Genomic DNA, 12427 nt, shown 5'->3' on the forward strand with positions numbered 1-12427 from the left:
AATATAGTGGGGTAGGTCATAAAAGCGGGACTGCGCGCAAAGAAATATGACGCAGACAGGTAAAAGTCGAGAACGGGAAGATTATAAAGAAACGAGATATAAAGAAAAAATAAGATTTTCCGTCAATTTTCCTCACAGCTACCGCTTACTATTTTTATCGTTGATTGGTATTCTTCCGGAGTCCTTTCGAGGTTCTTTAAATATTGCTTCTTTTAAATATCCGTTGTAAATTGTGCTCCGGTATTTGAGAAACATCTTCTCTTGTAATAGCATGATCGCCGTGAAAATAATAAAATCAATGTGGGAGACCGTCAATTTTAATGTACCACTCTGTACCGGTAATGAGAAAAAGCTGTACCACTGGCCGACAAGCCCGGTCACAAAGGCCGAAAACGAAAATAAAAAGCCCAGCCGAAAATCGAGGGATGAATGCCGTCGAAAATATGAACAATACGGAAGAACCCAGTTGGAAAACGAACAGACAAAAGAGCGGAAGGGCAAATGAGGTTCTGGCCGAAATTTCGTGATCGCTTTTGTGCCGCTATGGTCACTTGATATTCCGAGGGGGAAATGCCATTGTGGCATTTTCCGGAAGTCGGACTGCCGACGCGGCTCGAACGTGGCTACTCCACCGTGGAAAAGACTTTCTTCCGTGTTTTTCCTCCGATTTTTCCTCTCTGGGTTTGTTGTTTTTTTTCCCCCGCGCGATGAAATAACATTGCGGAAGTATAATATTTCTCCTTCGGGGAAAAATGATACATTCTTCATTAACGGGAAAAAAATATATATTAGAGAAATCCACCAGCGGAAGGAGCTCGCTCGAGCCAACAGGTGAAAATTCATCCCGCGATAATGGAAAGAGAAAACAGAAAACGGAGGAAAGGATACCGGGCGCGAAAACAACCGACGGTTTTTCCTGGCAAAATTCGTGTGTAGTCTCGTATCGACTCTCGATTCGTTTTCCCACGATGACCCAATTTCCTCGAGTTTTCTTTGTGTCCCCGTGGCCACTTGATATTCCACCGACAGCGCCGTTGCGGCATTTCCCAGAATTAGAACTTTCCGAGCGGCACGACGGAGCTTCCTCTCGCCGTTATGAAAAAGCCCGTCTTCGCCATTTTTTCTCCCGCTTCCTTCCTCCTGGTTGCTTTACCTCCTAGCGTAAAAATTACGCGTTGCTTCGCTGAAGGCGGGTTTAATAAAAACATAATTTCGATTTCTAAATTCCAGACGCTAAAATACAAATGGAACAACTAGCGATAATTACTAAAATGAGGAAAACGTGAAGTGCATTTTTCGCTAAAAACAGAAAAAGAAGGACAGAGGGATGGAACGAAGGAACAAAAATCGAAGAGGCAATCGTCCAATAATTTTCCATGATAAAATTCGGGTACACTCTCATATCGATTCCCCAGTCGTTCCCCGAACGTGGCCCAATTTCTCCCAGTTTTTATTGGGTGGCCATGGCCATTACGTTTCGCAGCCATCACGCTGTTGCAAATTTTTTTCCCGAACGTGACTTTCGATACAGTTTAACCGCGAAAATTCCACTCTTCTATTAAAAAAAACACCTCGAATTTTCCCCACGTTTTACTCCGTTTTGCATTTTTTCTTATACCCTCTGAAATAACACCGCGTAAACACGTACTCGTCAATCATCCGAAGAATATATTCAATAAAGATACAACATATTTATTATTATCCACCCAATTTCTTAATTTAAAGAATAGACATGAAGTGGGATTTTTAAGAAGAGTTCATGGGAGTTGATAAGAGAAGAATTTTAGCGCTGGTGAAAGGACGAAGAAATTCGAAGAAAATCGAGAGAGAGCTCTCGATTGTGCTTCTGGAAGATAAAGACTGCCAGCAGGACAAAGCGATTTCCTGTCGTGAAAGGACGAAAATGGGGAAAATGAAGGAAAATGGGAAATAAAGGAGATACACACGGAAACCGTGCGTAGAAAAAACATTCGATAGTTGTTCTTGATGAATTCGGGTGTACGTACTCTCCTATCGGCTCGCAATTCGCTTTTTCTCGTTGGCCCAATTTTCCGCGATTTCCTTTGTTTCGTCGAGGCAGGGAGGTGCAATATCCTAACGGCGGTCCTCACTTGGCATATTCTGAAATAACGACTCTCAATGCGGAAGAGTAGACCAAAAGGCAGGCTCTCTGCTTCAGAAAAGCGCTTCTCCGTGGATCCTCTAAGGTACATTTTTTCTCTTCCGTTTCTTCCTTAATCACTGTCTCCCCCCTACCCAGACGTAGTCACGAGAGCAAAGTCTTTGTGCGGAACAAAAAATGAAGGAAAACAAAATTAATCCGAGATGCAGCAATTTCAATTAGTAAGAGATAATTAAGTAATTCAGAGTAGCGAGAAAATTGGCGACGCCTGAAAGAGAGTGCAGGCAAATTACGGAAAAAATTACAACGATAAGAGCTCCGCTCGTCTTTCCAAACTCTTCAAACCGAAATGTTTGAATTGACACCAACTGGCTGGTAGACAGCTGGAATGCAGGAAGTCGGCGGAAACATTCCAATTCCGCAAACATTTTTTTTTTTAAGCAAGTACCCACCAACAAAATTTCCCTTTAGTTGAAAATGGAAAACTGACCAACTTGTAATGAAAAAACTTTTCACGCTCTTCCCCACCTCTCGAATTTTTCTCCCGTTCATTAATTCAATTTCCCTCTTTTTTCACGGTGAAGGAGTGAGAAATCTCCCCGGAATAAAATTCTCTGGGCAAGATGAGAAATAATGTGTTTTGGAGCCTGATAAAGGGACGTCGAAGGATGAAATATTTCCCGGCGAGGAGATTTTTTCCATTTTAACGGCCGACCAGAAGAACCAACGGAAACCTAGCCGAGGAACTTTTTTCACGGAGTAATCCACCGTTCCGAAGTTTCTTCAAGGCGAGCTCGAATATGCCGCATTTCCGCAAGGACGCGAGCGAAGTGGAAGAAAGAGCGATATAGAGGGACGAAAAATGGAACGTCCCTGGTTTGGTCGTTTTTGATATTGAAACTTACCGAGAGATACTCAATAAATTCCTAGAGTTGAGAGCCATCGAAAGAGGGAAATAAATTTCGACGGTCAAGCACGTCTGGGTCATTTTTCGAGTGACGATTGGGAAATGGCAGGGAGGAAAAAGAAGCCGAAATTTTTCCCCCGAGACCGGGAAAAGAGCATGCGTCACCGAAAGGACGACTTTCTCCAATAAATTCCTAAAGAGTTAAATTCGATGCCGAGTGGCCAATGGGAGCGATGCAATAAATTTTTAATCCGCGTCTCCAAGCGATCGTAAAATTCTGGCTGTCCTCGGGCTCTTCCGAAATCGGAGCTTCGCGGATTTCGGAGACCCGGTTTTTAATAAAAGACCCCTGGAGGATCGTTTTTCTGTAAATCGATTTTTCCGTAACCTTCCACGTAGAAGGAAAAATCGTTCCCCGATGGCTGGTAAAGTGATAAGATTCTGAGAAATAATTTTAGTTACTTCGGTACAACTCCTATGCGTACTGTATCTGTAGTTGTAATAAAAAATCTTAAAATACATCTCTCCATTTGAGGTCTGTCCTCCTTTGTCCTTTGAAATATAATATATTTTTCTATTTCTATGCCACGCCATTGCTGTAATATTATCCTCTTTCCATTGACATCTCTTCGCAAGTGCATTCGCTCAAGAGACGCGGATTATCTCGAGTGGAGCTATCAATAGGACTACCGACACGGTTGGAAAAGGTCACACTAATTGCAAAAGTGAATTAAATAATTCCAAGCTCCGTAACACACATTAATGGCCCTTGATTCCGCTACAAAGCTTCACAATTTTTCAGGTGGTCAGATTTCAGGGGAACATTAAAAAAAACATAAATATCGGCTCGATACCCGATTCTCTCGATGGAAATTCGACAGGACTGAATTTGATATCTGTATCAACATCTCGTATGAGATTCCGAAATCGTCCATATTCCACGTAAAATAAATTTAATAATTCCACCCAGCTACAAAAGACCGTATGTAGAAAACGAACTTTTAAAAATGAAATGATAAGAAACATCTGCAAGATTATAAAAATATTTGAAAGTATCAATTGAAGAACTCGTGTTGGTAAGGTGGACGCGAATCGAAAGGAACTTCCATAGCATGGCGGTAGACTTCAATTGAGTCCATGTACCTTTTTTAATGTTTCTTCCCCCTCATCCATCGAGGCAACAAACTCGCACTCGAAGTTCCACAAATATTTGACTCGAATTTGCGAGCTATCGCCCGGAGAAAATGTAGAGCGTCGATGTCGCGAATTTTTACTTTGTCCTTCGAGCGACATTCTCAAGTGTCGCAAAGTTCCACCGGGCGACACTTTGCGCGAGAATGTCCCTTAACTTGAGTACTTGACCTCTCTCCGGAGTACATAACCTGCGGTACCGTACTTTCCTTTACATGTCGAGGAATGTCAAATGGGTTATGTGTCGGGCAACATTTTATGCCATAGAGATATTTTCCGCCCAGTGGCATGATATTTCAAGTCTTATCGATGTCACGGAAGTGCAATTGCATACGATTACATCTAACGTCAAAAAATGAAAAGAGGAGTAATTCCTTATTTCATAATTGATATGAAGATTTTCTCGGTCCTTAGCGTATAGTAAAATAAAACTAAACTGTACCTAGTATGAATTAAAAAATTAAAAATGATCATGTATAGCAGACGAGGCATAATAGCATTGAAAATATCTGAAATCATATCCTGAGAAGGTCCAAATACTTTCTATATTGTATAGGAATTGTGTTGAATCCAGTAAAATAAAGTTTCTCCGTAACACATTTAAGGGATTAATTTAATAATATATTGATTTTCCTTTAAATCACCTTTAGCTCGCAATCAACCAAATCCTTAATATAGGTGATCTGAATTCAGTTTCGAGCTACTAAAATCCTATCCATTTGGATTTCGGGATTAAAGAAAAAAAATGCTCAGCTTATCGGGACACTTCCCAGCGACGACCTATCCGTATTCTGGGATTCCATACGGAAGGTCCGGCGATTAAATAAATATTCAAACTGCGAGTCGAAGCAGCCCGGCTAAAAGCTCGCCGCCGACTCCCGCGACCGATCTCCATAATCGGTAAATGGATCATCCACGCCACTCGATAACCCAGGGCGACGGGGCGAAATTTATTGGAGTTCCGGAAGTTCCGACGTAAACTCCGAGGGCCGATATACCGATGTGCGGCATTAGCAATCGATTTTATGCTAAGTACTTTACCGGCCCTCGAGGAGCTTTTCAGCTCCGATCAAGCCACGGAATTCTGCCTTCTCGAAACTCCAGCCGTGAAAGAGACGAACTTGAGCTTTAACACGATGTTTCGATAGGATTGTCCATTGGAGATACCTTTTCTCCTTGAATCCGCCTTGAAAACTGGCGCTCGACTTGGATTCCAGAAATAACCATGAATACTCTTATCGGCCCAAAAAGCTGATAGACACCCGGCTACCCCGTTATCAAAAATGTCTAACAATAAGTTCAATATTTCAGGCCCAAGAGCCAATCTCGGACTACCTACGAGATGGGCAAGATCAACGTTTGTCCCAACCAAACTAACAATTTATACTAACAATAAGTTCAATATTTCAGGCCCAAGAGCCAATCTCGGACTACCTACGAGATGGGCAAGATCAACGTTTGTCCCAACCAAACTAACAATTTCAGATTAGTATTAAGGTCTCTTAAAATTAATCTGAAATTGATTTAAAACGTAGTACATGCGTGGCGCGGGTATTTGCTCACCCTGCGAACGTCTTTTCTTGGTCACCATTGCATGGAAATTTTTCCAATAAATGTAAAAGTCCATTTAGTAAGCCGAAACGGAAATGGCGGCAGGTAAACTCGGGGGCTGATAAAACTTCCGTGATGTAGGTGCAAGTGGAGTACTCACCTGAATTGGGCTGGCCGTTGCTATTTGGCCGGGCCGAAGGCGCGCCGTCTCTGGCCTCGACTTCCAAGGCATAAGCTCCTTGCCTCTCGCGATCGAACACCACTTTTGTAGTTACCTCCCCGGTCTCTTGATTGATCTCGAAGAACTCCTTCCCCTCGTTTCGATCGCTGTTCACCACGTAGTAAGTCACCTGAAATTAAACGGTACATTTAGCCCCGTTCCGTCTACGTCGCCTTGGGCCTATCCTGTAAAAATTACACTCTTCTCGTTCGACTACAAACATTCACACAAAAATATACAATAAAAAAAAATGTTTAAGATAAAAGTTGTTTCTTTAAGGTATTCACAAGATGCTACGTGGACAATTTGGCTGGATCGTGTACCAGGGAAGAATAAATGCTCCGTTTTGTTAGATACACCAAGAGCAGCGTCAACAAAAGTGGATGTTTACTCGCGAGTTAATTTTCACTGGAAATTTTGTATCCAGAATTTTGTCGCAGGGATTAACCGGCGATGTACCGTTGCAATAAAACAAACTGTTTACCGGTAGTCTCGCGTGGCCGATTACAACTTCTGAAACTAATCCAAGTCCACGTAGAAACGGCTTTTGCAGCGAATCCGATACAAGCTCCATGTTGTCGGGGTTATTTACTTTCGGAACTTCCGTACTCCGTGCCACGAGTTACCCCGGACTAACGGAAGATACTAATTTACGTTATTAGCCTCAGATGCAACGCGATATGCTAATAATTCTCTTTTCGCTACATAAACTCCCGAAGAGATTGCTTTAACTTCCCTTCGTGGTCTCTCTTTGCCTCGCAGAGAACCCGAGTTCAAAGAAATCCAAGGGAACCGAAAAATTCAGGTTAACAGAATTTTCCCCTGTCTTCGAGACGAAATTAGACAATGTTTGGTGCATGCCTGACCCCGTGCCTAAACAAATATGCCATCTTAAAACGAACTTTCGCCCTCCGAAACCATCGAAATCTTAGCCAAGGCTCCGAAAAGCAAGAAACCAAATTTTAAAGTGCATTTCGCGAGGTCGCACTTGCACCCGCCTTGAAGAGACTCTTGTAGGATGTTTGTACCGAGGTTTAAAGGATCTTAGGGCATAACTTTAAAATTATTATCAATGTCCGATTTTGATCTATCTTGACTTTAGTTCAATACCCCATTTTTCACTTAATCGAAATCAAATGATCAGCAATATTTCTGTTATATATTCTAGGTATGTTACATTCTGGATTGCTCTCAAAGATATCAATTTCAGGTACAGAGTAGGTGTATAACATATTGTGTACGTAAAAAGTCACAAATATCAGTGATATAAGTATGAGTATTCTACTACTTTTTCTGGTAGACTAAGGTTAAGCTGCTTGATTTTCTGAACCTCCCTTGGAATGGTTAAAGGGTAGTTTAAGGAACAGAGGTATTTATCGGAAAAAAATAAGTTACCTGATTATTTGGAGACGTCCCATCCTTATCCACGGCGTTCACTTGAGTGACTTTACTACCGACCGGTTCACCTTCGAGTACAGTCTCTTGTTCCCGCTCGGTAAACAAAGGTATTTCATCGTTAACGTCTTCCAGCATGATGTGGACCGTCGCCTCCGAGGCCAGCTGTTGGGCGCCATTATTCTGGAAACCGAAAATATTTTCTTTTCGTATTAAAAACAGCGGAGCGTATCAACGTATTCCCCCCCGAAATTGAAGGGATATGATTTCAGCCCTTAAAAATGCGATCTAGACATCAGTGATCAATATGTACAATTTGCATACTTAAACGATGTAGACCTTGCAATTTAAAATATCTCCAGATAAAAGGTCGTGCCAAAAAGAAAACATACAACCTACATTAAAAATAATTCTCATAATTTACGGGAATAGATTGTGCAATTTATGTAAGTAGTCAAAGTTAATTTAGCTTAGGGGTGAAATTATTGAATATAGGCCAGGGTGGGTTATTAAATATATTTACATGGCTCAATTGAATTTAAACGTAGATTAGGAGAGAGGGAAACAAAGGAACATACCTCCACTCGTATAGTGAGATTGTACTCCTTGATGCTCTCATAATCGAGCTGATGATTGACCTTGATGTCTGCCCAGGTGGCAGAGTTTTCAGACCTCTGTTGTAGATAGAAGGTGTTGAACTTATTGGTCTGGGCGGTGGATCCAGGCATGAGATGGTAAAAGACCGTCGGATTGTTCTCAATCCCGGAGCTGCCGACATATGGGAAAAGTGTCAGCGTCGTCCGGCAGCCTCGAGGGACGCGCACGAAAAACGGAAAAAGGAACCAAATCGAAAGGAAAGATGAAGAAAAAAAAAGAAGAAAATAAAAAAAAGAGTAAAACGACGAAAAGAGAAACAAGAAAGAAGAAACGGAACGGAAACGAGAACGGAAACTTCCTCTAGAGCAGTATATATAAATATATGTTTATGTAATAACATATGTAGAAACCGGGAGGAGAGAAACTATACCGTGTAACTAATAACTGCTCGTATATGAACGAAAGAGGTATACCATGCGATGACGTAACACGATGTATAATGAAAAAAAAGAATCGAACGAAACGAGAAAATCAATGTACCAAAGAACTCTCTATGAGGCTTACGACATCTACATACGACAGCGACTCTTTACCTAGCGCGGCTCGTTCTCGCATAGGCTTTAGCAATCCTCTCGGTAATCCGGGCAATCGCTACTAAGAAACGTAACTACACGCTTTCTTTCGTACTTTCGTGTTCTCGCCTCCTTTCTCGCGTTCCTTTCTTTACCCCGGACCGCGTTTCCCGTCTTCGAACCCTGATTAAGATATCTTTTTTTCCCATTTTCTCGACTCCGATCGCGACCTAAGACCGTGTACCAACCCTCGGCCGTAATTCGCGAATTAATCGGTAATCAAATTACGTTACTTGCGTTACTTGGGAGGAGGCAGTACTCTAACTACTCAGCGGTCGCGATCGTCTCTCCGGGCCGAAGCTCGCCGTTTTTTTCCCTTCTGGCGCCCAACGCCATTTTGTTAGGTGGCTGTGGATGTCGTATGTGCTTGTGGTGTTTCGGGGTTTTGTACCAGGGTGTTGAGTGTTACTTGTGCTCGGGTGTGAGTGATTTCTGTGTGGTGTGGATCTTGAGAGGTGCCTTTGGGTGTGAGTGGGCGTTTCAGTGGGTGGTGGGTGGTGGACGCGCCGACCAGCGATATATCACGGGTGTGCTTATGAAATCAAGAAAATAATATTTTCTTTCTTTCCTACACTCATTTTTCCGCCCTCGGGCCCACGAGACGTGCGTTAAAGTGCGTTTTGAGGGAGTGAGCATTTTGCAAATTCGCCAGCAGAAATTATAGAATTTCATGTAAAATAAGGAGCTGTACTTGGCTCGTGACGTTGGAAATTTGAATTTGGTGATACAGTTTCTTTTCTTCATTTGACTAATCTTTATCATTCACGTATACAATATATTTTAATAGTGACAGTGAACGGTCCAATTGACGTCTTGTGGATTTGCAAACGCGACTATTAAGTACGTGGTTGAACAAAACAAATTTTTCGACGAACGTCAAAACGCTTCATTAAGTTTACAACATTTGCGAATTGATAACTTCCTTCTCCTTCATAATTATTCTTTTTTCTCTTACGTATAATCTCATCATTTAAATGTCAGTAAATAAAACTTAAATAGTGCACAGAAAACTGTGGCATTGATTCGCGGGGTGATTTTAATCCATAGCAAAAGTTCCGAAAATGCAACATCTTTCTAAAATAAAAATCTCAGTTATTTGAGTACATACGCATCCACAAGACCTCTCTCGAATGTCCACCTAGCACGCACATGAAATTACCGTGGAGGGCGCCAATGTGTATGTGTAGACGTGTGGATTAGTCGCGAAAGCGTGACACACATCACGAGAGGTACTGAAATGTGCAAAGATGTGCCTGCGTATAGTATACCTACATCTACCTACGTAAATATACCATAGAATAATCATATATATAATATATGGAATATATATATATGTATATATGAGGTATGTATAGTGTGTACGTAGCTGAAGAAGCGAGTATGCGAAGAGAGGTTCTCGAATAGCTTAGAGGCGACTCCGAGAGAAAAGTCAGAGAAAAAGAGAGAGAGAGGGAGAGAGAGAGAGAGAGAGAGAGAGAGAGAGAAAGAGAGAGAGGCAGAGTGTGTGACTTTTTGTACTTGTGTGGCTCTGTAGGTGTTTCGTGTGCGTGTAGACGTGTCAGGGTGTGCCTGTGTGGATTTTCCGTGTTCGTGTTGGTGGCGGAAACAGAAAAGAAACGCGTGTGGAAAAGAAATGAGAAAAGTCGGTGTTTACCCCCATCCCCTAAGCGTCTCTGAAAACCACAAAAATCGGGAGAGTATTTCCCACGGACGCGATATTTCTTTTTTCCCTACTTTTTGGATATTCCTAGTGTATGCGTGTTTATCTTTCCTTTGTCTTTGACTCCGTAAGTTATCCGCAAAAAGTGGCGCGAGTTGATCCAACTCGTGAGGAACCTCGGAGGTTAATGATGTTAGTAGTTAGTTGTTAATAGTTAGTTCATGTCCCGGGATTTCCGATTGGGATCGAATTCGGATATATCGAACCGGATCGATGTTCGCGTTACGCGAATCTGTTGGCGTCGGATTTTCGAATTTCACCTGGAATTTCGGCGCGTCCGAATCGTCGTTCGCGAGATTTCCGAATTTTGTAGACTTCTTTTTTCGCGCCCTGGTGACACTCGGTCGACTGACTTCGAAAATGTTAATCCTGACCATCGATACCGGCTTGACGGGATAGACCGGAATACCGGGCCAGGGTGTCAAAGGATTTCACTGCTCGGATACGTGCGAACAAGGATTTTGAAAATTGAGCGACTTTTAATATTAGCACCGTTCGCCAATGTCGAAAATCCCGGTGCTCGTTGCCCCGACTCACCGTTCTCTATAATTAAATATCTTCCTCGAAGCCGTCGCGCCCGAGCAATTTCAGAAATTTAATAAATCCAAAAGATACGTCACATTAAAACGACCAAATGTAGGAAATTCTCAATCGGCGAAACTTTAGGGCGATTTACCGATGTTCAGCCGAGGTTGAATCGTTGTTCCGACTCGTGACACTAGACAATTTAACTTGGGCGGATACGCGCGAAAAATCCGCACTCGAGGTTTTCCGCGGAAATCCGAATTCGACCCCGAGAGATCCTCTAATTTCGGGCTCGGATCATTCATGCGGATGATCGGGATCTCTGCAAAGTGACTCCTACGGATACGAGGACGAAATACGATGTCCTCGAGTCGCCTAGTATAGCGTTCGGCCGATTTCTCGAGATTCCCAAGATGGCGGCGCGCGCAAAGACAGACAGAGGGAGGGAGAGTGAACGTGAGAAAGAGAGAGAGAGGGACTCGGCTGGTCCATTCGGCTCGATATCTCACAGGCACAACGAGGACCTCTAACTAAGCTACGTCACCTCGCTACCCTCAAAACACTCGCCAGATCGTTACCAATCTACGTCCTCGACCGTTCTCCAAAATGGCCGCTCTAAGGCTACCGGAAACGCGCGGCAGAGGCGGAAGGTACACACGCGGCGCAAAAAGAAACCCGACGAAAACGTAAAGTCCCGATCCATTTGCTCTCTACGAGACGCTACGCGATTCTCGGGACGTAAGCAACGCAAACGAAAAGCAACTGACGCAACATGCCCAAAATCAATACGGCATATCCATACGTCGACGATCTAGAACGTGATGCAATTGTATATCGTTACGCATTAAGGTCTGGTACCACGCAAAACAAGAACACAACGTAGGTAACTGCAACAACAAACGCAAAGACGAGACGGCCGTGGCCTGGCATCGCCCAAAAATCAAAATGCGAATCACCGGGGACGCCGTGTTCGAAAGTGCCCAAGAATGACCGCCCTTTTATTTAAATTCAGAGTTGAGTAATTAAGAATTGAGGGATGTTATTTTTAAATTCGACCCTGCCAAAATATATACTCGTTTCCAGTATATAAATTGTATTGCCGAGCTGAAAAGCTGCGTGACATTTTACGTATTCGAAATTGTATCATTAGTATCGCAAGAACTTTTAGCCAACCTAATGACATGCGCTAGAGAGAAAGAATGTTTTTCAGGGTCGATCAACGTCATAGGAAGTTAATTTAAATATTGAAAATGTCAATCCGACACTTTTCCTAATGCGGAATTATTTTGTCATCCGGTTTTTTTCTTTTTTTATGATTATCTTCAATTTTATGAGAATTCTCGAGAGTACGTATCTTCAATCAGGTAGATTTGATTCTATTGTCATGTAGCGGCGGTAAGCGTTACCATTCCGTTTCACGAATCCTTATTCCGGGTACCGCGCATGTAACAGTAAAAAAGAATTATGACACTCGCCGCGGGTAAGAATGTTCAATGAAATTCAATGGCGACAGATATTTATACGGCCATTACGGAATAAAAAGCCACGTACAGTTACAAATTGCCGG

General features: G+C 42.6%; 1 protein-coding gene across 2 annotated transcripts in view; it reads right to left on the minus strand.

The window, feature by feature from the left end:
• LOC105703233 (neural-cadherin) overlaps window positions 1-12427 on the minus strand; it is a 131442-nt gene that overhangs the window by 69553 nt on the left and 49462 nt on the right. For both annotated transcript variants that reach the window (XM_023435046.1, XM_023435045.1), the window contains 3 exons: window positions 7965-8154; window positions 7387-7569; window positions 5932-6121 (listed from right to left, as the gene is read on the minus strand). In XM_023435046.1, the coding sequence (XP_023290814.1) occupies window positions 5932-6121; window positions 7387-7569; window positions 7965-8154 (563 nt within the window). The remainder of the gene's footprint in view (window positions 1-5931; window positions 6122-7386; window positions 7570-7964; window positions 8155-12427) is intronic.

This window comes from Orussus abietinus, unplaced genomic scaffold, assembly GCF_000612105.2.
Source record: "Orussus abietinus isolate OABI.00-Male unplaced genomic scaffold, Oabi_2.0 scaffold124, whole genome shotgun sequence".
Taxonomy (NCBI): Eukaryota; Metazoa; Arthropoda; class Insecta; order Hymenoptera; family Orussidae; genus Orussus; species Orussus abietinus.